Source organism: Hydra vulgaris, chromosome 15 (genome assembly GCF_038396675.1).
Source record: "Hydra vulgaris chromosome 15, alternate assembly HydraT2T_AEP".
NCBI lineage: Eukaryota > Metazoa > Cnidaria > Hydrozoa > Anthoathecata > Hydridae > Hydra > Hydra vulgaris.
This window is the reverse complement of record NC_088934.1, coordinates 13,479,163-13,506,103: the sequence shown is the minus strand read 5'-3', so window position 1 is coordinate 13,506,103 and position 26,941 is coordinate 13,479,163. Positions and strand designations below refer to the sequence as shown.

Sequence of the window (26,941 nt, the reverse complement as noted above, 5' to 3'; positions counted from 1 at the left end):
TAGGAATCATTGCAGTCGGAAATTTAGAACCTTGTCCAAATGTTAAGTTGTCAGTTTTATTGCGAGTATGAAATGTTGCTATAATAGAATGTGTTGCTTATTATTAGTTATATTTTATTTTCATTTACTAAAAATAAAAAGTAGGCAAATATATATACAAACAATAAATATACTATGTATAGAGACTAAAATGCAACAAATAAAATAAACCAAAAAATTAAATAGTAGCATGGCAAAAGTTATAATGCTGACATATCATATTTTGAAAGGTGACGAAGTTAAAAATTTTAAAATTGAAATTTTGTTTTTGCTTAAAGTTTTTATGTAAATAGATTGTACACCCAAAAAAAAAAAAAAAAAATGTGGGGGCAAAAATTAGGGTGTGTAGTGCAACCCCTAAGGGGTGTGTAAAATAAAATAAAATTAGTCTAAATAGTTTTTTATACCAATTAAAAAACATAGTGCTGCTTGTCAAAATTTAAAAAAAGTATGGTTTTGACCCACCCTAGTACACACACATAAACAGATATACATGTATGTACACATGTATATATATGCACACATGCGCATGTACACATACACACATATACATACATCCGCACATGCTGTAAATCTATATAATTACTTTTTCATAATATAATTGAATGTAATGTATATAATTAAAGACTTTAGACATTTCCAGATAAACAAAGTATGCACTAATAGATAATTTTAAAATATAACATTTTTATAGATAGATTTAAAAATAATTCTGTTTTTTCATTATTTAAAAGTAATAGTTTTAGCTTTTGTTTAAACTGTTCAAGAGTTGTGAGTGTTTTAATATCATTACTAATTATCTTACTCCATACATTAGGTCCTCTAATAGTTATTGAGAACTTGGTTGACTCATATATAGTTTTGGGTTGTACAAAGTTGTTACTTGAATATTTAGTCATGTATTTGTGTTGAATTTTATTAAATAATAGTTTGAAGATATTTGGTATTGTATTATTATTAGTTTTATACCTTAAAATTAGCAGATAATATATATTTATTTGGTACAAATTTGGTATTTCTAGATTGTTGAACAAAGGTCCAGAATGTGAGAAGCGGTGTGCATTTGATAATAATCTAATTGCATGTTTTTGTTTGCTAAACAGCTTTTTTATCTTTGTCTTATAACGATAAAAAACTAAAGCTTAAGTCACAACTTTTACCGTTTTTACCATTTCATCACCATGGTTACCATTCCATCTGGTCGCCTTTAATTTGATAAAATAAAAAAATTATCTAAAACTTTTCTTAAATTACATTAAAAATTAATATATAATAAAATTAGGCTTTAAATAAGTTTTATTCGAATTCGAAATACTGATAACGGAATTTGTTATCCGCATATGCTCCATATTTAGATTAGAATCTGCTAGCGGCGCTAAAAATTATTTTTTGAACCACAATCCTGTAGAAGTCTGCAAATTACACGTTTTAAAATAAACTATGAAACAAAAACATTAGAAACATCTACTACTAAAATAGGATAGAATAAGATTTAATATGATACAATACAAAACTTCAACCAAGTTTCAATATGTTTTTTGTCTCGAAAAAAGTAAAGTTTTTTTTAAAGCTTTTTAATGCTTTTTTGTTTTTATTAGAAGAGTTTTGGGATATTTGTTCTAACTCAGAAAAGTTGTTGTTATTAAGCTTGTAGATTTGCAATACCTAGATACTGTTTATTTAACAGACGCATCGTTTTTGTGTATTTAAAAACACGCGGCCGACATTTCACTCGTTTTTACATCTTCATTATTAAAATTAAAAAAACTAGCCTGACAATCTATAGTCTTACATTCATCGATGACAATCAAGAGTCTTACATTCTTAATAATAGTTAATTAATAGAATAACAGAATTCACTTATTTATCTAAAGTAGTTATAGGAAATATCACAAAAATAATATTTGACTGTAAAAACTTTCCTAGACCTTTGAGGTTTTTCATCTTGTCAGTCTTAACACATGTTCTTATTGTAAGCAACTTCCCCAAGTTTCATTTTTCTCCTTGAGGTGTTACAATTACAAGTTGGTTCAGACATGGAGGAATGGTTTCTTCAAGAATTCAACTCAATTTGGTCTGTAGGTATAAGAAAGCTAACAGCTAATTTTGGAGTCAAAAAATGTCATTAATTAGATGAACATCTTCATCTATGAATGACTTATTTATTTTGCACTTTAATTTAATCTAAAATTTTTAATTTTGTTGGTATAATGCCAAAAAATGAAGAGAATATTCTTACGATAATCTAAACCCTGATACATACAAAACAAACTACAAACATCTAATCATTTGTTGAACACATGCAGATGTACTAGCTCTAGGGAGGATAGAAGATCATGCTAGAATAAGTGTTAGTTTATAAATTAAAAAGGTTGTTGGACAGATGTCCAACATTAAAGAAGGTTTTCTCAGAGAAGAAATCTTGGTCATAGAGTATGAATGAGCCTATACTATTTATTTATAACAAATAATTGTTTCCAGCTAGAGCAAAGTTCTAGTTATTATTTGGCACAAAACCGTAAAACGTGGTAAAATAAAGTTGAAGCTTTTAAAGTTATTTTTAAAAGTTACTTTAATACATGTAAAAGAATTTAAAACCATGCATATTTCATTACTGTTAACACACACTGACTGGTTATCATAAATAGTGAGTGTGCAGGAGAATCATACTGAGTGTATATATTCAAGATTTTTAAAAAGTGCTAATAAAGAATGGTTTACGATATCCCATTCTGTATATCCAGTACATCCGTTATATCTTGAATGGGATATCTTATCCGTTACACCTAGAATGGGATATCTTACGATATCCCATTCTAGATATAACGGGACTGATTCAAATAAAGCATCTGCTTATGCCTCTAATTGTTTCCAAGAGAATGTAGTTATACAAATATCTTTGCATACTTAGCCTTGCAAAAAGAATAACTGACTTCATAATGCAATGAGTTTATATTAGTATGCAACTAGAGCAAAAGTCTAGCCCTTATTTGGAACGCATCCTACTGTAAAACTCTTGAGGATTAGAGAAACAAGAATAAATTTGAGAAAACGTTAAGCATGTAATTATAGAAAATGTTGAACAGGCGTCTGGTTTAAAAGAAATTAATGAGCAGTCGTAGCGCAGTGGTTAGCGCACTTGCCTCAGAGGCCAGAGATCCGTGGTTCAACGCCACCTCTGTGTAAGTTTCATAATATCGGTAAGGAAGGAGGCGTGAACTTCCTTTCAAATGCTCTACCGCTTTCTTTTTTTGTTTATTCACCTTCCCAAAAACGCCACTAAAGTTAAGGGAGGACTACTCCTATTTTTAAATAATATTGCTCTTTCAACTCTTACCCAAAAATGTTGAGAGCACCGCCAGGGACGTGGTTGGGATCAAACTCGGTACTTCTTGCTTACAAAGTAACCATGAGCGAGATTAGGTTTTTTCAAACCGAGACGAGACCGAGAAGAGAAGTTAGTACTTCTTGTGAGACCGAGAACGAGACGAGAAATTTAACAATTTTTGAAAATAAATTTATTAAAATCCAAGTAAAAAAAAAAAAAAAATGTAAACATAGTTTTGACAAATAGACACAAATGACATTTGTCAAATGTAAACAACTTTTACAAATATTAATTCAGTATTTTTTCGCCAAACTTTTCCCATAAGACAATGTTTTCTCTGATTAAGATGATTTGTTCTACTTTTTCTGGGTGTAAGTTGTGTCTGGATGATCGGACGACATTTTCACCTGAGCTAAAAACTCTCTGATTTAGTTAGACTTGCTAGAATAGCTAAAATTTGTCTAGCTAATGAAGAGAGTTCTGGCAATATATTTGAATGCAATTTCCACCAATTAAGAATCGGAAAGTCTTTTTTGGCATCAGGGAGATATTCATACTGGCACATTTCGCTCAAAGTAGGATTCAGTTCAGATGTTGGCTCTTGTGTTTCAAGTCTGACGTTTAACTTGCGCTTCAGTTTTGAATTAGGGGACAAATCTGCTGAAAGGACTCTGGCAACAGATTGGCACTCAACATTATCTTTAACCTGTGAGGCTAACCATTCTTTTGTTGTTTGAAATTTTTTGAAGAGCTTTAAGTGAAGTCCCTTTAAAGCAGGATTTAAGTAGTTTGCTGCAGCACTCAATAAGTTTCCAGTGTGACAAAGAGGAAATCTTTTCTCAATGCAGCTTTACAAGTTTTTTGCATACAAGACATTGTAGCCATTTTTTCCATCCGTCTCAATAAATTGATCAATTTTGTCATAAATTAAATAAAGAGAATCAGCGACAGTGTTATTGTTGGAATAGACTCAGCCGACCACGTTTCTGTAGCTTCTTTAAGTGGTGCCAAAATTTCTACTGCTCTCTTGATTGATTTCAACTGTGATGCACTGATGGTCTTTGAAGATAAAATATCTTCATTTGCACATAAACGGATAATTGCACTCTTTAGATGTAGGACAGAAGCCATGCAACCCAGTTCACTATTCCATCTTGTGTCAACAGATTGGCGTAACTGTCTAAAATTGATTCCTTGAGCGTCTAATTCTGATTCAAGCAACTCAGCTGCACATGTTGACTGGTGAGTTAAAGAAGCCAAATCTTTGCATGTTTGCAACGCATCATCCATTCCAGCAGTCATTCCAAATGAGTCTCGAACTGCACATTGCAAAATATGATTGTTGCACAAGTATTGGTCAAGGCGCTTTGACAATTTGACTGCAAGTTTCATGTTTCTTGCCTGGTCGTTCACGCAGTACATTGGCAAATCAGCAGGCAAATTTAGTTCTTCTAAGAAAGAATCCAGTTTTCCTTCAATTAAGATACCTGTGTGTCTGCCTGGGAACTCCAATTTTCGTCAATAGCATGAAAAGTCCAAGAGATGTAGCTATCATGAGCTCTAGAAGTCCAAAGGTCAGAAGTAAATGCAGCACTTTTTAGATTTAGTGTAATCTCCGTAATATGCTTTTCATTACAGCTTGAACTTCTTCTTGACTGAATTGAAAGCTTTCTTGAATATGTTGTTCTGTGATGAAGGCTTAGTTTAGGGTTTGCAATGTCAAACAATTTCTTGAAACCTCTTCCATCGACTGCTGAAAAGGATGCCAGATCAGTGCAAAAGTAATCCAGCATTGCAGAGTCAAACTGTTTTTGAATGGAATTGTTTTTGTCATATTTGGACTTTGTTCCAAGCATTTCGACCATGGTTCGTTGTTTCTTCTTAGGAGGAGGAAGAGGAGAGTCGTCAGATTTTTCAGAATACTCAACGTAATCTTGGCTGTGTTTTTTTTTGAGGTGACGATGAAGTCCGCTTGTGTTTCCATCTTTTGTTTTCAAAGACTTTTTGCACGCCTTGCATTCATCACCGTCACTTGTTTTTTGAAAATATCTCCAGATTTTGTTTTTTCTTAGTGACATTTTTGATCGTTGAAATGAGGCAAGAATATTTCTTTTCAATAAGAACAATATGTGTCAAGTTGAATTCCACTGGTAAACTAATGAAATTAAGTCGAAAGTGCACAATTTTATACAAAAAGTTTTTGTATTTAAAATCTAATTAAAATTTTTTAATTAGATTTTTAAAAAAAATCTAATTAAAAAATCTAATTAAAAATTTAATTTGTTTTTGTCAAAAACAAATTAAATTTTTAATTAGATTTATTAAAATCATGGAGTCAAAATATTATTTAATTAAAAAAACAAATTAAGCATTTTGTAAATAATAATTTTTAATTTGGAAAATAATATAATATTTAAGTCTACTTAAAAATTAAAACTACTTCTAGCGAGAATTTTCTATTTCTCGTTTCTCACGAGAAGTCCCATTTCTCACGAGAAACGAGACAAGATCTCGCTCATGGTTATTACAAAGTGCAAGTTAGCAAAGTATCAACTTACAAGTTTGCTAAGTATCAAAATATACTAAATTATACTAAATAAAGATTAAAAAAAAAAAAATTACAAGGAAGGAGTGTTCATCGTCTTATCATCGCGTATGTATTCGTCTTCGGGTTAATTGGAAATAGAGGTGAGTTGAAGTAGACTCACTTATGAGAGATAGAAAAATGCAATTTTTATTAGATGTTAAAAATATGTTATTTTCAATAGTTAACTAATAATAAATTTTAGTAGAATTATTCTTTCTATATTAATTATAATATTAGTTTAAAAACTATGAATCTTGATAAATTTTCAAAGAATTGATAAAGTTTCAAGAATCAATAAAAAATTTGTAAACATTTGAGACGTAATTAGTTTTAGACGTAGTTGTTTGTTTTACCAACTAGTAGTTGAACTGGTAGTTCTTTGAACAGATTTTGCACAATTTTTTTTAAGCATTTTGGCAGTACCAGTACCTTAAGAAATGTTGATATATTTACGCTATGCATCAGCCAATTTAAACCAAGCTTTAAACAGCAAATAAATATTTTAGTCTATAAAATGAAAATGGGAAACCTTCCAATAAACTAGTAAATCAAAAAAAAATTCTTTTTTCAAATCCATGCTTTATGCAAGCAGAATTCTATTGGGCCTTGAAATTCTTATAAAGCATGGAAAAAACAATAGGTTTTGAATCGCTGCGCTTTAATGTCTTCGAAACTGCAAATAATTTGCAAATCAATGATTTTTGTGACGTAATACGCAATTCATATCAAATAAATAAAATGTATGGGGAAATACAAATTAAATTTTTGTTAACTTAATTAACTTTTTTTGGTCAAATTTTTCCATTTCCTTGTATTGTCATCGAAAATGATTAAGTGTGCCAAATTTGAGCAAAATTGGTTGAGAAAAAAGCTTTCAAAAATTGATTTCAAATTTTGTGGCACACAAACATATATATATAGAAAGTAACCTTATATAAAGCATGGAAAAAATTATAATAAAAATTGTTGGTATTACATAGTAGAACGCCCATAAAAGCATTACTTTAAAAATAGTGACCGAACATCACAGTAATTGGTAATGTCCTGAGGTATAAGTAGGAAAACACTAAAGAAATTTCAACTAAAACTACCATAAATCCTTAACCAGTAAACTAATCCTATCTGAAATTTTATTCAGAGTTTGGTGTGGCTATATGTTAGATTTGCACCAATTTTTATTAAATTATATAGAGTGGTTCTCATTAGCTTGTAAAAAACACCTGTTTTTTTTTGGCGCCCTATGAAGTCAAAATTTCACATAATTCGAACATTCAAATTTTCCGCGAACAAATTTAAAAGATTTCAAAGTTTGCATCACCGAGTAACAAGATGTGTATGCTTCTTTCCATATAAGTGGCAATTCAATTAGGTTAGCATTATCAGGATCCATGATAGCCGTGATTTACAAAATGATCCTAAGTAATACAAATAAAGAAAGAATTATCTTTATTTTAATTCTTGTTTCTTTTTTTGTTTATTCACCTTCCTAAAAACGCCACTAAAGTTGAGGGGGGACTACTCCTTTTTTTAAATAATATTGCTCTTACAACTCTTTCCCCAAAAATGTTGATAGCACCGCGAGTGGTTGGGATTAAACTCGGTACTTCTTGTTTACAAAGTGCAAGTTAGCAAAGTGTCAACTTACAAGTTTGCTAAGTATCAAAATATACTAAGTTATACTAAATAAGTTATTTTGTAATAAATTTAGTTGTCCGTAAGTCCTTTTTTGTTCTCTCACAATGGTTTTTATTTTCTCTTATTAACTTCTTTTAAAATGTTTTCTTTTTCCTTCACTACTTTGATTATCTATTATCTAAAACAACTATTGGTTGGGAGACAGGATATCCTTGCATTTCAACAAAGATATAGCGAAACTGGAAATTACCGCGAGATGTCTAAAAAAAGATTCAGTATTTTCAATTTCTAAAATTCATAGTAAAGCGAAATCTACTTTAAAAAGCTTAACAATACTACATATTTCATTAAAAACATTTTACTTTTGAAACAATTTTATTTAAACAAATTTAATATTGTAATAAGTTGAATTATTTTAAAATGAACTTTAGCCTCACCTCCATTGCGTCAGCATAAACAGTTCCCTTACGCTTGCTACCTGATACATAGAATTGTACTCTCATGTAGTTCACATCATCAACAACATACTGTTGATAACTTAAACAAATGAAATTAAATATTATGCATTAAATATATTTAAAATAAATTTATTAAAAGTAAAAGTAAAGCTAACTTCACATGTCTTCTTCTTCCTCTTGAAGTTTCTTCACCATACCCTTTTATACTATTACCAATTTCCTCAACAACCTGTATTAAAGTACCAAACTAAATAAATTTAACTGTAACATTACTGAAACAAGTTACTAGGGCATATTAATAGAACTAGTGGAATATGATACTGGAATAAATTACTGCAAAATATTACTGGAACATACCTATTCGCATTGTAGAAACCTCTTTTTTCTCAAGTCAAGTCCTTAAGTTTTTAATTATATCTACATTTTAAATTATAAATGACACATGATTGCTGAGGAGCCATGAAACTTATGTCCATTGAAAGTTGTTTTTATTTTATTTAAATTAATAATCTTATACTCTAACAATCTATTTAACTCTCTATAATGATACAAATTTGATAAGTATTAATCTATTATGTAATAAAGTTGATAATAACTTTTTTATTATAATTTTTTTACTATAAATTATATTTAAATAAATATTTAGTAAACAATAAATATATCTTTTATTTGCGTATATAAAAACCACAAATAAAGATATTTGCTTCTACAGGGCATTACTTTTATTTTTAGATTTGTACATATTAAAAAGTAGTTTTGCAATATAAAACTTGCAATAAAAGCTTACCAAAGGATGATCTTTTACAAGTTTCAATGCTTTCGAATATACAGCATTTGAGCTGAAACTAAATATAAGTTCACTTGCAATATACCATATAAGAGCACCTAGTTAGCAAAAAAAAAAAAAAAAAAAAAATATTAACAAAAAAAGACATGCAAACTAACCGAAAATTATTAAATTAATTAAAATAATAAAAATGAATGTAAAAAGAATTTATTTTAACAAATTTTATTACTCCGTTCACAACCTAATTTGTTTGATTAATGACCTTATCTAAAGCAACGAGTTGGTCACATAACTACACATATGAACTTGCATCTTTTTTTACTTTACAAGGAAAAAATTTTTATTAGCTATTATATCTTTAAACTTGAGTACATTTTTAATTAATGATATTAATTTTTTCATTAATTAACATTTAACCTTTAAATTTAAATTTGTAATTAATACCATGTATGCTGATGGATACTATGAGATGATGTCTTTTGTCTCTTTGCCATAATTATGTATTTTACATGATCTCCTAGATCAAGACAGCTATGTAAGCTTTTCTTGTCATTTTTAAGCCTCATTTTACTCCATGTTAACCATGGTTTTCACCTTATTGTGCAGCTGCTATTTCTAACCATTTTTTTCGCAAGAATAATTCTCTTAAAGATTTTTTTTTTTTTAATTATTGCAAAAAATCAATGTAAAAAGATGTAACCTGATGCTAAGCTCTAATATTTTCAGTTAACCTGTAAGCTCTAATATTTTCAGTTAACCTGTATATATATATATATATATATATATATATATATATATATATGCAAATAAATCTGTCATGTGAAAGATTGTCAATATAACAAATTTCAGATCAACATCTCATTCTGTTCATTTAACACTGGTATTTAATAAAGACAAAAACATGTTACAAAAAAAAAAAGAAGCTGAGTCAGTACAAATAAGAAAAGTATCTCAAGAACTGCAAGGATTTAGAGCTTTTAACTCTAATGTTTTCTTAGTTTTTATAAACCCTGTAACATACATAAAAATTAGCAAAACCCAAAGCATGGGTTGATATATTTTTGGTTTTTCTGCTGATTTGACATGACTCAGAAATGGTATGAATTAGCTTATGTAGCAACTGTTAGTGCATTTAAAAAAAAATGAAATGATTTTCTTTTTTTTGTTTATAGTTAGTTAATTTTTAATGCACTTTTTATTGTGTTGTAGGGTTTAATAATTTGATAGTTCTTAGACATTGTTACGTAAAAACAGTTTTTTATCATAAGTAACTTAAATTCTTCTAATGATAATTTTTCATCATGTTTCTACAACAATTGTACAGTTTTTTTACAGCTAATTTTTAAAATGAAACTGTAGGTTGGTGCTAATATATACTTAGAATGTTTCCTTAATTTTGTCAAAATTCCAATGATAGTGTTAAACTTCATAATGTAATTTAAACATCTACAACAAAAAAACATACTACTGTAAGTGCTCGAGGGTAACAGCAGTTCTAACAACAAAATTAGTTATCTATCAATAATATTATATAACTAATTGAATTCTCAATCAGTTTATAAATGCAATACCTGCTATAAAATAATATTATTAAACATAATATTGCATATCAAAAATAGTTTGTGACACAAACAAACAAAAAAAATAAAAAAATTTACTATAGAAGTGTCAAGTGTGAACCTCATTTTCTTTAATTATTATGTTATTTTTATATATTTACATTTATGTTACACTATTTATGTTATTCAAGATAATTAAAGATGAAAAAAAACTTACAAAAGACTTGAAAAGTTGTAAATAAATAAGGAAAACTTGAAGGGAGAACTCTGATAACTCTGAGGTTTAAACTAAAAAAACTAGATAAATCTAGTAAAGGCTTTTGAGCATAAAAAGAAAAGTTACAGTTATAGGAAGCTATTTTGCTAAACAAGTAACACAACAAATTTTGATAAATGGAACAGGAGATAATAGCATTTGTCTTAAACATTTGATGGGAAAAAAAAAGCTTGGAAACATAAGGCCAGAAGACAAACATTATTTTGCTTTTGGATCATACTGCCCTATTAAGCCAAAAAGATGTATCTTTTTTTTCTCAAAAACGAGTTATTGGTACCATTATATAGTATGAAGGGTACTGCACATATTTACTGTGCCAAAAAGACACATATAGTTGATTATCATCCTGAAAACTGTTAAGAAAAAAAGAAACCTTTAAGCAAGTGCGCTTTTGTAAAACATTTAATACCCAACAATTATGTAGTGTGGTTAAATGTCTTTTTGGCTTAAAAGAGATCTTACGCAAACTTTTTTCTTGAATGCTTTTATGTAAACTTTCGAGTTCATTTTTCATTTGTGAAAAAGCCACTGAGTTTTGAAACCACACTAGAAGGCTCACCATATTATAACTTTCATGCTAAATTTTTTGGTTTCAACATATTTTAGCAAAACATCAGACTTTGTTATATATATATATATATATATATATATATATATATATATATATATATATATATATATATATATATATATATATATATATATATATATATATATATATATATATATATATTGCTAACAAATATAATGTAAACATTTTAAACACCAATAATGTAAATATTTTTCTTACCTGTTACTCCAAACCCTATAAGCAATATTCCCATGTAAGAAGCATCTTTTCCAACTTGCTTTACTGAACAGTAAGACAGAGTTATAAACTTTTAACAATACTTTTATAATATTATTAAACAACAGTAAATTAAAAATAAAATTATTTAACTGTAATTACATAAGTTAAATGCGGTAAATGGTTACTTTAATCAAAAAAATTTCCAATATACCTTTTGCAGAAACTGTAATGGCACTCTCATTTCGTTTTACATCCTCTGAAAGCTGGTTATATGATCTAATACTTTGTTGCCCAAATCGACGAATCGAGGCACCCAATACATATGAATTCTCAAAAGGCTTACTAAATATTTTTATCTGTAAAGATCTATGATAAATCTTCACAATTGGGAGAAACTTTAGTTTTTGCATTTTTTCATTTTTTTCCTATGATTTATGCTATAGATAATTACTAAACAATTAGCCAACCTATTACTAACTACTACTTCAAACTTTATTCTAAAATTACATTGTAATCCTAACTACACACTTCAAATTTACCTAATTTATATTTATAAATATATTTCACTTTGAATATTTTTAAGGCAGCACCCTGAGTTGAAACTGGTTTAATTGGATTAATTTTAAATTCAGCTTACATTAAAAAATATTACAAAAATTTAAATTAACAACTTAGCTACATTTTATTGTCACATTGCAAATAAATTCATAACTTTTTTTGGTCTAAAAATAAAATATAATAGTTTCATTACTTTTTAAATTTTATTTAAAAAAAAGTGCTTTAAATAACAAAAAAGAAGTACAAAAAAAAATTTTTTTCTTACAAAAATGGATTATATCGAAAGTTTAAAAATAATATAAAAATTAATAATAATAATAATAATAATAATTAATATATAAAAAGAAAAAAAAGTATATAAAGTAATTTACTTTGAGATTTTTATTATCAAAATTTTAAAATCTATTCATAATTATTAACAATAGATAGTTGTTTAATCCATCACAATATTCTCAATATCAAATATTTAGAAGTTTTTAAGAAACTCTTCAGCAGAAATACGAGCTCTTGCATTCAATGATAACTTCATCTCACTAATTTCTTTATCAATTTCTTCCATAAACTGAATAATAAAATCCACCAACTTCTTTTTGTACATTTGCTCAATATGCGTATTTGAGATAAGGAAACTGATGTCGTAGCCTTTTATAGGCTTACGTCTCAAGATAAAAAAGTTTTCCGCTCGAAGCATCATAAATCTCATGAATTTGTGACATAAAATTTTTTCAATCTCATCAGCTTGTTTAACAGCAATACTTACACGCACTGAATTAATAGATCCTTCAATTAAAACTTTTTCTTTCTCATTACGTGCAATACAAATAGGAGTAAGTAAGAGTTCTTTACTTCCTCTCACTTCAACTTCTGGCTTTATATGCCTTTCAACAATTTGAGATGAAAAAGATTCTAAACACATTGCAGCTTCTAAAGATGCTCGAACAGCATTTAAGTAAGGTTTTAAAGTTGCAGCCATGTTAATCAATCTTGTCCTACAAAATAAAAATATACTAATTAAATATTACAAGTAACAGTTTTTAACTTTATATATGGTTTTTACACAACAAATAAGTGACTACTATGTTGAATCAGTAGAAACATTGTCTTCTCCGTTTGAAATTTACCACCAGTGCATGAAAAAGCGCTGGCCAGACAGTAACTATTTGTCTGGCATGCGCAATTTTAAAAAATATTTGTTTTTTGTAGCTCCTTAATTAGAATTTGTCAACTGATATGCATGCAAGTTATTATCAAAATAATTGTTGTGTTGTGGGCTAAAAAAAATCACAAAAAAAAATTTTCTATGTGTCTTTATTAACATGAGAGTATGTTTGATATACAAAAGTACATTTTTTAATTGGAATATATCTATAGACGCAGTCATATTTTTGACATTAAAAGATGGAAATTAGTAATGCGTATGTCCTCCATTACACTGGATCACCTCAAAAATTCTGCCTTTCATTGACTCCACTAGTTGTTGAAATGTAGTTTGATCCAACTCGGACCATGCTTCAAGGATTTTACACTTTAACTCAGTAACAGTTTTAAATTGGTGTCCAGCTGCTTTAGCGTCATAAACTTTTCTTGATAGCATTCCTCACACATTCTTGATTGGATTTAAGCCCAGGCTACAAGCTGGCCATTCAAGAACCGGGATGTTGTGCTCTTTAAACCATTTCATAAAATGCCTAGATGTGTGAATTGCAGCATTATCTTGCTGAAATATGACATTATCATCCATGTTTTCATCCATATAAGTTATGAGAACATCATCCAACATTTCTGTATACTTTATCGAGTTCATTTTAGGTAAACCACAACACAGAGTCAATTTTCCTGAATAAGAAAATCCACCCAAACCATTAAACTTCCTCCTCCATAATTTCGTTTTGTTTGTGGGTCATTTATTCCTCTTAGATCATGCCAATAACAACTGTAAGAGTCCGGACCATCTAAATTGAATTTTTTTTCATCTGAAAATATTACGTTTTGCCACTCATGAGTCCAATGCATATGGTTTTTAGCAAACTGTAATCTAGCAATTTTATGGTGTTTTTTTAACAATGATTTTTGGTGTGGTTTCTTCCACTTTACGCTTGGTGTTGTATGTAGAATATGTGCAACATGTTTATTGGTGACAGGCAATAATAATTTATCCTTTATTTGTGTTGCATTCAATTTATTTTTGGTTGCTTCGAAGTGAATTCGATTAATTTGCTGATTTGTTAATACTTTGTTGCCGTTTGTTGCTTTTTTTACACCGTAATAGTCACCTTTTGCAATGTAGTTTCGTACAACATGGTCCAATTTTTCTTGCTATTTCTCATATAGAAAGTGCTGGTGAGATTTCTGAGCCACGATATAAATTAATTTGTGTTTTTTCAGCATCTGTCAAATACTTTCCTTTAGGCATTTCGTAAAATGCAATAAAAATGATACTGGCAGAGCAAAAGATCAAATTTAAAAACACTAAAATTTATAAAATTTATAAAATTTGTAAAAGTGATTAAAAATCAATAACTACTGTTATTAACTTGATTGCATCTATAGATATATTCCAATTAAAAAATGTGCTTTTGTATATCAAACATACTCTCATGTTAATAAAGACACACAGAAAAATTTTTTTTGTAGTTTTTATTAGCCCACAACACAACAATTATTTTGATAATAACTTGCATGCATATCAGTTGACAATACATAGAAAAAAATTAAGATAAAGAGAAAAAAATTGACGCGTCTAAACGAATATGCCTCAGTGTATAGGTGTCATTTAACTACCCCCTTTCCCCTCTATTTTAATGATTGTGACAGATTATATTTTATATGATTCAAAATCATAGGTCTAAAAGTTAAAAAAAAAACTATAAATTAATATCAAATTTAAAAAAATTATGTAGCAAAAAAATAATTTTTTTATTAACAATAATAACTATTATTATTATAAATATATAAGTCATCATTATAAATTTTATTATTACCATTTATTATTAATACTTTATTAATATGTGTTTTTACAATCTTCTCCATTTTTTTAAAAACAAAAAATAGAATTATTTTAGGGCCCTTTAACTGCAGATTTCTTATGAACAAATTACTTTTAAAAGTGAACTTTGAAAAAGCCTGGTTTGGAATACCAATAAAAACTAAGACAATTCTAAACCTTTCCCACACCAAAATCCATTAGTTCCTTATTAAGGTTTGATCCTAACCCTAACGCAATACACTTTTGTTTATGCCTGTCCCAATGTGTCAATCTAAGTATGTATATTCAATAAAACTGATATTGATGTACATTAAATAACCTTCTATTATTGATGTATATTCAATAACCTCCTGTCATATATACAGCGGAGAAAATAGAATTAGCCTCACCTTTATTTTTTGTTCTAATTTAACAAAAATTGCAGGTAAACAATTATGAAATCTACTTTATTTCTTGTTATTTCTACTACAACTAAAAAGTTTATAAATTGGTATGTTTAATTAATTCCAAATGGAAAAAAAAATTAAAAATATTCAATTTGTGGAGAAAATAGAATTAGCCTCATTAGCGTTATATACAAAAAATAAAGAAAATATTTTTTTTTTTCGCTCATTTAGTATTTAGTATAGCTTCCTGAATTTTTAATGACTTCAAATATGCGGTTTGACATACTAGTCACAAGATTTTGGATAGTTTCTATAGATATTTCATTCCAAGCTTCTCTGATACGAGTTTTCAGCTCCAAAGTGCATTCAAATTGCTTACCATTTTCATAAACCTTTCTAGAAAGTATTCCCCATAGATTTTCAATTGGGTTAAGGTCTGGACTACGTGCGGGCCATTCCATTACGTGAATATTTTTTTCTCTAAACCAAGCTTTTGTAAGCTTTGAATTATGGATAGTAGCATTATCTTGTTGGAAAGTGAAAGTTTCACCCATCAATTCCTCACCATGTTCAAGTAAACTTATTTCTAATAAGTCAATGTAGTCCTGTGAATTCATTTTTGTTGAAATCCATGCCAGTGGAAGTTTTCCAGCAAAGGAAAAAGCCCCCCAAACCATAACATTTCCACCCCCAAAGTTACGACTCATCCGAGTTTCTTTCTCTTTTCGAAGATCGTGCCAGTAATATTGATAGCCATCAGGACCATCTAGATTGAACTTTTTTTCATCACTGAAGAGAACTTGATGCCACTCTTCTTGCCAAGACATGTGTTCTTTCGCAAATTGTAATCTAACTTTTTTATGACGAGCAGTAAGTTTTGGTTTTGGTTTACGCTTTTTCCAAACTGTGTTTGGATCTTCATGTAAGATTTGTCTCACACGTTGAACAGATACAGGTAATTGTAAATTAGCACGAATTTGAGATGCAGTCATGTGCTGAGCAGCAGCACGACGTACAATAACTCGTTTAGTACGATTATCAATTTTACGTTTGCCACCACTTCCCTTATAGGCTCCATAATTAACGCCAATCTTGAAGTAATTGTTAACCACTTTTGGAGATCTTTTAATTTTCTTTGCAATTTCCCGATTAGATAAGCCTGTATCTTTGTATGTTTTGATTACTGCTAATTCTTCATTCGTTAAACGCTTACCACGTCCCATTTCAAATAAAGGTATCAAAAACCAAATGTTAAAAACTTTATGAGCACTGATTTCACAGTCTTTGTTTAACTTACAAATAATAATAAAAAACTAACTCACAAATGCGTATCACCAGATCAAAATATACAAGTAAACTGAAAATAATTATTGATGAGGCTAATTCTATTTGTTACCGCAAATATCAAGTATTATACATTTTATGGTTTTATCAAATGTTCCGCAATTTAATTATGCTATATTATAATCTAAAAAGTTGTTGTTTGTAACAGTAATTATATGTGTGTGGATACAAAAGTTGTACCGCACAAACTTGTTTACAGATTTACAAAATATTGGATCAGCACATGGTGAGGCTAATTCTATTTTCTCCGCTGTATGTACATTTAATAATGCCTATCCCTACGTGTCAGCCAATGTATGTACATTTATGACTAAAATAAAGTTTTATGAACTTATAAAGTTTTAAATACTAACTTTAAAGACTAAATTTTAAAAAAAAAGCAATACACACACACACACACATATATATATATATATATATACATATATATATATATATATATATATATATATATATATTATATATATATATATATATATATATATATATATATATATATATATATATATATATATACACATAAACATAACATTTTTTTTATGCTTTATAAATAGATTTATATTTACTAGAATAAAATTAAGAAAATTAAAATATAGCCGTAAAAAATCCCATTGAAAAAAATAATTTAAAAATGTCATATATAATGATATTCAATATTATGTCGAGACTCTTTACTTATGTTATTATTATTGAGCAATAATTTACCGAAAACCATATAGCCAATTCTTACACCCAAAACGAAAGGGGGAACTCAAAAATGTATGAACTAAAACAAAAGTACAGACATGTTTTACTTAAAATATATTTTCAAGGTTTTTAAACTTTTCTCAATAAATTTTGGCTAAAGAATTCATAAAATAAAACTTTTTTTAAAAATTGTAAAAAAATATAAAAAACTTTCAACAAAATTACATAGTAAGACAATTTAATATACCTATTTTTAACTAATTATGGAATTTTAAGTGGTCAGTAGTTTCTTACTCCAATAATCTCTACCGTAAAATTAAACCAAATATTGCGCAGCTAGCTAACAAACCTCTGCGAAGAAGGATAAAAACATACATCATAGCGAATGTCGATTAAACTTATTCTTCTACTCGTGCAAAAGTGAGATATCGCTGTGTTTAAAAGCTTCAACTAATACTAAAGAACCTCTCAGTAAAAAGTGCTCTATAAAGTACAATTTCATAGATTTCAAAATAGATTTTATGCGCCAGGGAGTGCGATGCACTCGTGGTGTTTTTATTTATTTTAGGCATGAGCACAGGTCCTAGTTTGGACGGTCTGTCACTTGCTTTGTCACAGATCAGTTTTGCTGTTACAGAATTATCAAAGAAAAATTATAAAAGTAATGCTGCTGAGTTAAAATCAGTAAGTGTAAAAAATTAGGGAGGAGGATAAAATGTGTCAAGTACAAGCTATCAAATGAAATTTGATATGTATTGGACTTTTTGGTAAAATGTGTTCGATTTTATTAGTTTAGTACTATTGGAATTGATATATTTTATTTTCTATACTAGTTTTGTTAGTTGTTATATATTCCGGAATTATTAGTAATATATAACACCTGTTAAGTTAGTTCAAATACATTTTGTAAATTCTGATAATAGATTATGAGAATTTACAAAATTATCAGAATATAATTGGTCGTAAATGGAATCTAAAAAATTATATATATATATATATATATATATATATATATATATATATATATATATATATATGTATATTTTATATATATATATATATATATATATATATATATATATATATATATATATATATATATTTGACTTGTTTCGGTTGCTTTATTCCATATGGCTTTTTCAGAAACAAAAAGACAAAAACAAATAGTGGAAATATAATTGCTGCCCCAACCCAAACCTTAGTCAATATAGCTTTCTTGCATTTTCTACATAGATATTCAATGTGTGTACTGAAGCCCTCTCAGCTACTTTTTACATTATGTTGCCATATTGCTAAGCAAAAGACAATATATATATATATATATATATATATATATATATATATATATATATATATATATATATATATATATATATATATATGTATATATATATGTATATATATATATATATATATATATATATATATATATATATATATATATATATATATATATATATATATATATATATATACATATATATATATAATGAGTAATATTATCCTAAGTTTGATAAATATCTGATAAAATGCTAATTTATTAATTTTTATTAGATTGTTCAGAAATACGGTCCTGAAGCTGAAAGGCATTTGTTTCGTTGTCTTCTATCTTTTGTGGATTTTAATTGTGATAATAATAGTAACCGAGATATAGCACAGGTAGATTTATTTTTTGTAATTTTGAGGTTTTTAACTAGTTTTTTATCTCCTAGTTTAGTTTTTTAATAAAAAAATGATTCCTTGTAATTTAGCAATTAATAAAAAAAAAGTTCAAAAAGTATGGTTTACATTTATTGTAAATCGCTTATTTTTTCAAAAGCTTTTTTTTTCAAACATAACAAAATTAAGACCCTTTTATAACTTCAGTTTGATGCTCTGATTTTTCTTTATTTTATAATATTATTGTGATATTTTTCTAGAAATAAAATGTTATTTTAATTATTTTTTACAATTTAAAGTTAAAGACAAATAGTCTCATTAATCCTGGAATTCTAATATAATATATTTTATTCATCATGCTACATCTAACGAGTTTAAAAAAAGTCATTATTCTCAGCATTTTATTTAAAGTCTGCAGCCACTTGTTTATCAGCATTTCATTTAAATAAACTTTATTGATTGTTTTAAAAAAAGGTCTTGTAAAATGCATGTAAAATACATTAAATATGATAAATCTATTTGTCAGACTTTTCTTATAACATCTTTCTTTATTGGCAAATAACTCTACCTAAAAGTAATTATGGTCCACATAATTTAATACAGAAATCCATTAATTGTTAAATATTTTTAATTAGGCTGTTTTTAGTACCATATATAAAATATTTTCTAAAAAGAAATCGACTAAAGGGGGAGAGTTGTGGCAAGTTAAAATAATTAATTCAATTTCAGGTTTTTTACCAATTATTTCCAAAGATTTAAAAATTATTAGAGCTTAGGCGGTTTCCATTTACCTACACATGTATATTAAAAGTAATATAATAAAAATAATACAATAAAATCTAAATATAATAAATCATGACATTTGTCTACTTCTTCAAAAATAAAATAATTCGATTTAACTTTAACACATTCCATGTGATCCAGGTATTAGTATCTGTTGAGTAAACCACTATCAGTGGTTCTGGTATTATTACACAATTTTAGTTTAAAAAAAAAATTCAAATTTAAAAACCACACAAAAAAATAAATAAAGAATATCACAAGAATTTTGAATGTATAGTTAACATACTACATATTTATATACACAATTATATTGTATACCAAACTTATAAATTTCAAAGAAACTCAAAATATTCAAATTTTTTACTTGTGGTCTATTATTATTATTATTTTTTTTTTTGAAAAAATATATTTTTAATGTAAAAAAGACTTGTATTTCTTAAAAAAGTTTCAAAAGTTTTCTTTAAATATAATACCAGGGATGTACACTCAGACTTTTGGTTGGTCGCGTTTAGGGCAACTGAAATTAACCAGTTCATTAATTGAATTGAGGGCTTATTTTATGAAACAAATAAGCGTTCTTTTTTATAACAACAAAGTCTTATCAAATATTAAAAAAAAAAACAATTTATAAATACTTTGATTTCAATTTGAGGTAATTATTAGATCTTATTTGTTACAGGAGCCTGAAAACTATTGATATTCTGTAATTGAATTTAATTTTAAACCATCTTAAATCTAAATTCGGTATTTAAAAAAGATTATATTTCTTTATAATTTTTAAAACTTTATAAGTGTAGAACTTTACACGATATTGAATTAATAATAAACAAAAAATTTTAAATACATGATGAAAAGAATTCTCTAGAACAAAAATACTTCTCCCTTTTTATAAGAAAAAAAAAGTTTTCAATTTTCTTTTGCATATTTATGATGGAGAGACTTGTGTTTTATGTAATGAATTAGTCAGATAATAGGAAAAAAATTTCTCCAATAAAAGTTGCAAAACTATTTTACATTGCTCTAAAACTGTATTTTACATTCAAAGTTTTACTATTTTACATTCTTTCAAAGTTAAATTAAAATTTTTTAAATCATATTTATTTTAAAGTCTTTTAATTTGAAAAATTTTTATAAAATAATTTGTTTCTTTAAAAAATTCACAGTTGTGGTGAAACGCTTTTTTTTTCAATCTCATTTTCTGAATATATGCTCTAATTTTCTAAATACACAAACGAAATTTACAAACAATTTAAACATTCCAAAATAAAAAAGTTTTTACTTTAAGTAAAACTTGCTGAACGCAAAATGCAAAACTTGCTAAACCCATTTTGTAGGTAAAATGCGAACTGTGTAACAATTCTTAACAAGGCCTGCATTTTTTTGACGAATTAAGTTCTATTACTTTATCTTTAGATCCTTTAATAAAATTTGTAAAAAAATAAAAATAAAATAGTATTTTTGTTTAAACGATAAAACTTTTTAGGAAGTATTTTTTTAAATACTTATAAATGTTCGTACAATTTTCTTATGTTCTAATTAATGATAGAAAATTTGGAAAACAAACTTGAGCACTGTGACTTTCAAAATAAAGTTTTATTATTATTTTAGATAGTTACTTTTTAAAGAATTCTTGAATTAAATAAGAATTAACTAAGAATTAACTAACTAGAACTGCGGATAAAAATCAATAGTCTGCAATAAATCGCCCTTTCGGACAACTTTATTGCTTCCAAAAATATTTTCGATCGCCCTTCACAAAATTTGGTCGCTTGGTATCGTCAGGCGACCATGACTGTATGCCTCTGAATACATGCACTATCCTTACACATATGATCTATAAACTTTACTTAATCTACTGATATTTACATTTACAGGCGTTTGTTTATAAGTTTGTATAAATAGAGTTTTCACATTTGTATTTAAAATTTAAAGTTATTTGAAATTTAATTTGCAATTTTAAATCATCTTTTTTGTTTAAGTGTTAATATTTAATGTATTCTATTATTTTAACAAAATATTTAACTATAAGCTCAAGTGTTTAGACACAAAGTTGATTTTTGATTTTTACGCAAATGTAGTTTGTTAATACATATTTTATGAGTGTTTAAAATTGCTAGATTGTTGAGTCTTTTGCTTGTCATTGTACCTATTTACCAGAACTTTATTCATCATGGTGTTGAAAAAAACTGTTTAGTTGTACAGGAAGTTGCAGGATTGACAATGAAAAGCTTGCAATAGTAATAAAATTCGCAATCATGTTTTTTGTGCTTTGTGAGAATGACTGGATCTCTTTATATATGTCTTAAATACAAGATGGGTTTGAATTTTTCCTTTAATATAGATGCTATATTAAAGAAAAAATTTTCTTTAATCAGCTGATATATATATATATATATATATATATATATATATATATATATATATATATATATATATATATATATATATATATATATATATATATATCGAGAAGAAGTTTTGGAGATATATATATATATCTCCAAAACTTCTTCTCATCACAAAATGTGATAATACTTTTAAAAATAAAACAACTTTTTTAATTTTATTTAAAAACATTTTATTATTTTAAGACATGTTTTGACTATATATGTCATTATCAGTTAAAATATGTTTGTTAATAACAGTATAAAATATAGTGTATAATTGTAAAAATAAACATAATAAAAGCCATAAAATTGATAACAAACTTAAAAATTATCTTAACAAATGTCGGGTATAACAAAATAACCAGTAAATTATTTTAAATGGTAAAAGTCATTTTAACATAATTTACTTGCTTATTCATATCGGGTTTTTCACATCCTATATGAATACTTTCTTTAATTTTTAATTTAATTTTTGTTATTGACACAACCTAAAGTCAAAAAGCATTATCACTACAATATGTAAAACATTTTTCTTTTGAGTGAAGATGCTTATAAATAAGAGATTTTTTATCTCTTCTGTACTTTTCAATTATTCGTGTCTTTAAATGACGAGAAGTTTCGCCAATATAACAGGATTTACATCCTGCACAAACAAATTTGTAAACGACAAATGATTTAAAATCTACAGGAAGGTAGTTTTTAGATGAAAAAAAGTTAGACAGTTTGTTAGTACTTCAGACAGTAATGCAGCATCATAATTACCTTTATTTAAGTAAGAGTTATGGGTTTTTTCTATTATCCAAGATAGGTACATATTATGTTTAAGAATTTTAAGAAGATTGGTAATATCATAACGAAGACCAAGGATAGTATTGTTAATTTTTTAAGTTCTATCTGGTGTATAATCCTGTAAAGGTTTTTTTTTATATAAAACTGTTGTAATTGTTGAACTGTTTGACTTGCATAGAGTTATGTCCAAAAAAGATATTTTTGAGTTTTCTTCGTTTTCCATGGAAAAAGATATTGAGGGATTTTTTTTGTTAATGTAATCCAAAACTAAAAATGCGTGGTTTTCTGAGGGGAAACCAGCTAAATAGTCATTTATATAGGGTTTGTAAATCAATGGTTTTACTCCATTATAAGATTTTCACAAACACCCATTTTTCTTCAAAATTACCCATAAGCAGATTAGCAAGTACAAATGCTAATGGAGAACCCATAGCAACGCTATCAATTTGGTCATACACCTGTCCATTAGGGTGGTTCTAAAAACAGCATTTTTTGGAAATGATTGTTGGCACACCCTGAGTATGTTGTATATAATAAAAATATGCTGGATTTAAAAATTTTTTGAATAAAAAATATTTTAAGGGGTTGCTGCCGACCCTTGAACATTAAATAGGTTCCTAATATTATTAAAAGTTTTTCAAAAGGATGTCATGTTGGGTCTCAAACGAAGCATAATTATGATATAAAAATTTTTTTTATTTTTTAAATCCAGCTTTTTTTATTATACCTTATATATTTTTTAATTTTTTTAATACAACATTCAGGGGATGCCAGCAGTCATTTTCAAAAAAGTTGTTTTAGAACCATCCTACTGTCCTTTAAAGTGAAAATACATTTGTATTGTTGCAAAAAGAAAGAGTTACTTTTTTTGATTTTATGTAGTGACGTGCCATCGGCTAATGCCGATTGTGGCTAATAATTGATTTAATGTATTTATTTAAGGGTATTATAATAATATTAAGGATTTAAATTACATATTTAACATGTACCTATTCATCAGAAGTGATTCGACCTACTAGCCTATGCTATTGGTAACTAGCAACCAATTAATCAGCTTAACCATTGGCTGATGGCATTGGTTGATTAATTGGCATTGACTGATGCATCGGTATTGGCTATTAAACCGAACCAAACTGGTGCATAGGCACACCTTATATATGCAAGTTGCATACCTAATATTAAGATATTATCTTTATATACATACATTAAACCCTATAATTAGCCTCAATTGGCCTTCGCCGATGGCATATCACTAATTTTAAGATTATTTTTTTAATGATAATATCAACAGCAGTATCTATTGTTTCTTGTAATGGAATGTTTGTGAATAAACTTGTGATATCAAAAGATACAAGAAAACTGTTAAATTGGTTCCCTTGGTTTACTTCTTTAACAAAGGTGATAGAATCTTTAGTACAAAATCCAGATGGTATTAATGGAGATAAAAAATCTCGAAGAAATCTAGCCAAACAATAGTTATAAGTGCCAATAGGCGATACAGTAGGTCGAAAACAGAAGACCCTAATTTATGTATTTTCGGAGGACTGTATATGTGAGCAGTATGAGAGCCTGTAGAATTTTATTATAATTCAAATCATCAAAGAATATATATATATATATATATATATATATATATATATATATATATATATATATATATATATATATATATATATATATATATATATATATATATATATATATATATATGTGTGTGTGTATATATATATATATATATATATGTGTAAATATATATATATATATATATATGTATTATATATATATATATACATTTATATATTTATGTGACTACGCTTATAATATTTTGTTTGATAACGGTTAACATGTTTTGAAAATTTGAACATTTCAAAAATAAAAAGTAAGCATATTTTAATACATACTTATATAAATTAAAAAAATACAATATTATTTGATACTTTGAATAAGAATCATTAGAAGTATTTTGTTACTTTGTTTAAAAGCTTTTTGTGTAACATAAAAACATTAGTAAAGATAAAATTTTTGAAGTTATTTCTTTTTAACATAGTTTAAAATAATTTTTTAGTGCATTTTTGCCTTTATGTAACTTTGTTGCATTCCTTACTATGTTTTCTTAAATAAACTATGACTTAACACTTATTACATAACATTAAAATATGTTTAAAAGTTATTTGAATGTATAGGTTATATGAGTGCAGGGTTGCAAAAAACCCGGTTTTTTTGAAAAAAAACCAAAAACCATAGGTTTTTTTAAAAAAACCAAAAAAACCATGGTTTTTTTGGTTTAAATTAGGTTTTTATTAAAAAATGCTGTATTTACTTATCCTTTTAAATTAAAAAAAAGCATAACGCATTTTATTAGAGTAAACTATATTCTTTAACAATATTACTGTTATATTTCATCAAAATTATTCAATACATCATTATTTATGTTTTATATATATTTATATACATATAATACAATGTTCATTACATATAATACAATGTTCAATACATATAATACAATATAATACAATGTTCAATACATATAATACAATGTTCTATATATAAATACAAGCTTTGCTGCATTTTCTACCCCCAATTGGTTTCTTAACTTAGAATGAACACGGCCAAAAATTGAAAATATTCTTTCCAATCCAGCACTAGAAGCTGGTGTAGTTAATAAACCTTCAATATCCACTATGTTATAATCCACAATATTTAGAGATTTCCACCATTCTATTGGTGATACATATTTTAAAACAGATTCATTATACAAATAGCTTTTATTGAATGGAGCAGATTTGGCTTTTAATTTAAATATTATTGGTAACAAGTTCTTGAATTCTTTATCTGCGAAATTCATGGCAGCTTCATTTTCATTTTCAGAAAGATTAGATCCAAAATATCTAGGATCTAGTGCGTTTGCCAGTAAATGAGTATCACTGACAGTCTGAATGTATCTAGATTCAATTTTTTGTTTGTTTGTTTGATAAAAATGATAAACTGTTCATCAAATCTTTAAAAATTTCAACAATGTCACTTATCTTTGTTTGATCACTTTGCAACTTATCTAGAGCTACTGCAATTGGTTTTAATATTTTTAATAAATCCTCTGTATATCACTTACTTTTTTACCAATCATGGGATCCAAGTCTTTATTTTTTTCAAACATTGTGAAAATGATGCTCCAGTTGTTGACATATTTTTCAAGTGAATCACATACAGAATTCCAGCAACTTTCAGTAGGAAGTGGCAATTTTGTTCCTCTGCTTAGTTTATAAATTGCTCTAGCTTGATGATTATTTCTTATATATTTTTTATATATTATATATATTATTTATTATATTATTTATATATATTATTTGTGTAACATGCTTGCTCACATTTTCAATGTTAAGATCATTTGCTAAAAGATTCAGTATATGAGCAGCACACCCATAAGTTATGATAATATCTTTTTCAGATGACAGTTCTTGTCTCATTGATTTCATATTAGCTGCATTGTCAGACACAAAGCTTTTTACTGTGCATCCAAATTTACGTCTTACAGAATCTATTGCTTCTCTTGCTAATTGTGTAAGATATTCACCAGTTTGTAAATGACCAGAAGTGTTGATTGTTTCTACTAAAATGTTAATTTTATCTGTAATTACAGAGATACAAACTATAGGTTCATTATGTACATTACTCCAGCCATCTAAAGACATGGCTACAATTTTCCCATTCAATACATTACATTTTTCAATTTCTTCTGTGTAAACCCTATCTTATATTTCTCCTCCAGTTTGAGTTCTATTAGGTAGAGTGTATCCTGGATGAAGCATATTGATAAATTTTTTAAATTCTTTGTGTTTAACTGTTCTGAAGCTAGAGTTTGTACTGTATATAAATCTACCAAGTTGCAGATCAAATAAATCTTT

At 27.0% G+C, this 26,941-nt stretch overlaps 3 protein-coding genes across 5 annotated transcripts in view; 1 reads left to right on the top strand and 2 right to left on the bottom strand.

Annotated features, from left to right (window-relative positions):
- Positions 1 to 7,628: 7,628 nt before the first annotated feature.
- LOC136072152 (mitochondrial import inner membrane translocase subunit Tim21-like) lies at positions 7,629 to 11,927 on the bottom strand. Its single transcript, XM_065820774.1, has 6 exons — positions 11,672 to 11,927; positions 11,461 to 11,523; positions 8,835 to 8,932; positions 8,203 to 8,276; positions 8,027 to 8,126; positions 7,629 to 7,849 (listed from the first exon to the last, which is right to left on the bottom strand). The coding sequence occupies exons 1-6, from the start codon at positions 11,868 to 11,870 to the stop codon at positions 7,757 to 7,759; spliced, it is 627 nt and encodes a 208-aa protein (XP_065676846.1). The 5' UTR covers positions 11,871 to 11,927; the 3' UTR covers positions 7,629 to 7,756.
- A 454-nt stretch (positions 11,928 to 12,381) lies between these two features.
- LOC136092479 (actin-related protein 2/3 complex subunit 4) lies at positions 12,382 to 17,500 on the bottom strand. 2 transcript variants are annotated; one of them, XM_065820775.1, is made up of 2 exons: positions 17,440 to 17,500; positions 12,382 to 13,007 (listed from the first exon to the last, which is right to left on the bottom strand). In XM_065820775.1, exon 2 carries the CDS (start codon positions 12,989 to 12,991, stop codon positions 12,485 to 12,487), a length of 507 nt encoding a protein of 168 aa, XP_065676847.1. In that variant the 5' UTR covers positions 12,992 to 13,007; positions 17,440 to 17,500; the 3' UTR covers positions 12,382 to 12,484. The 2 variants fall into 2 exon arrangements, with proteins under 2 accessions (XP_065676847.1, XP_065676848.1); XM_065820776.1 differs by lacking the exon at positions 17,440 to 17,500 and adding an exon at positions 15,394 to 15,463.
- A 228-nt stretch (positions 17,501 to 17,728) lies between these two features.
- The window catches only part of LOC136072151 (CCR4-NOT transcription complex subunit 1-like), a 70,703-nt gene continuing 61,490 nt past the window's right edge, over positions 17,729 to 26,941 (top strand). Inside the window, exons 1-2 of one of the 2 annotated variants that reach the window (XM_065820772.1) lie at positions 17,729 to 18,105; positions 18,976 to 19,080. In XM_065820772.1, coding sequence (XP_065676844.1) covers positions 17,992 to 18,105; positions 18,976 to 19,080 — 219 coding nt within the window. In that variant the 5' untranslated portion in view covers positions 17,729 to 17,991. The remainder of the gene's footprint in view (positions 18,106 to 18,975; positions 19,081 to 26,941) is intronic. The other variant, XM_065820773.1, reaches the window with a different exon arrangement.

Excerpts from the sequence above, each read along its gene's own strand:
- LOC136072152 (XM_065820774.1), bottom strand. The coding sequence starts at position 11,870 with ATGCAAAAACTAAAGTTTCTCCCAATTGTGAAGATTTATCATAGATCT. Across the intron at positions 11,524-11,671 it reads CATTACAGTTTCTGCAAAAG|TAAAGCAAGTTGGAAAAGAT; the intron begins GTATATTGGAAA and ends CTTACTGTTCAG. Across the intron at positions 8,277-8,834 it reads TTGTAAAAGATCATCCTTTG|GTTGTTGAGGAAATTGGTAA; the intron begins GTAAGCTTTTAT and ends ACTTTAATACAG.
- LOC136092479 (XM_065820775.1), bottom strand. The coding sequence starts at position 12,991 with ATGGCTGCAACTTTAAAACCTTACTTAAATGCTGTTCGAGCATCTTTA.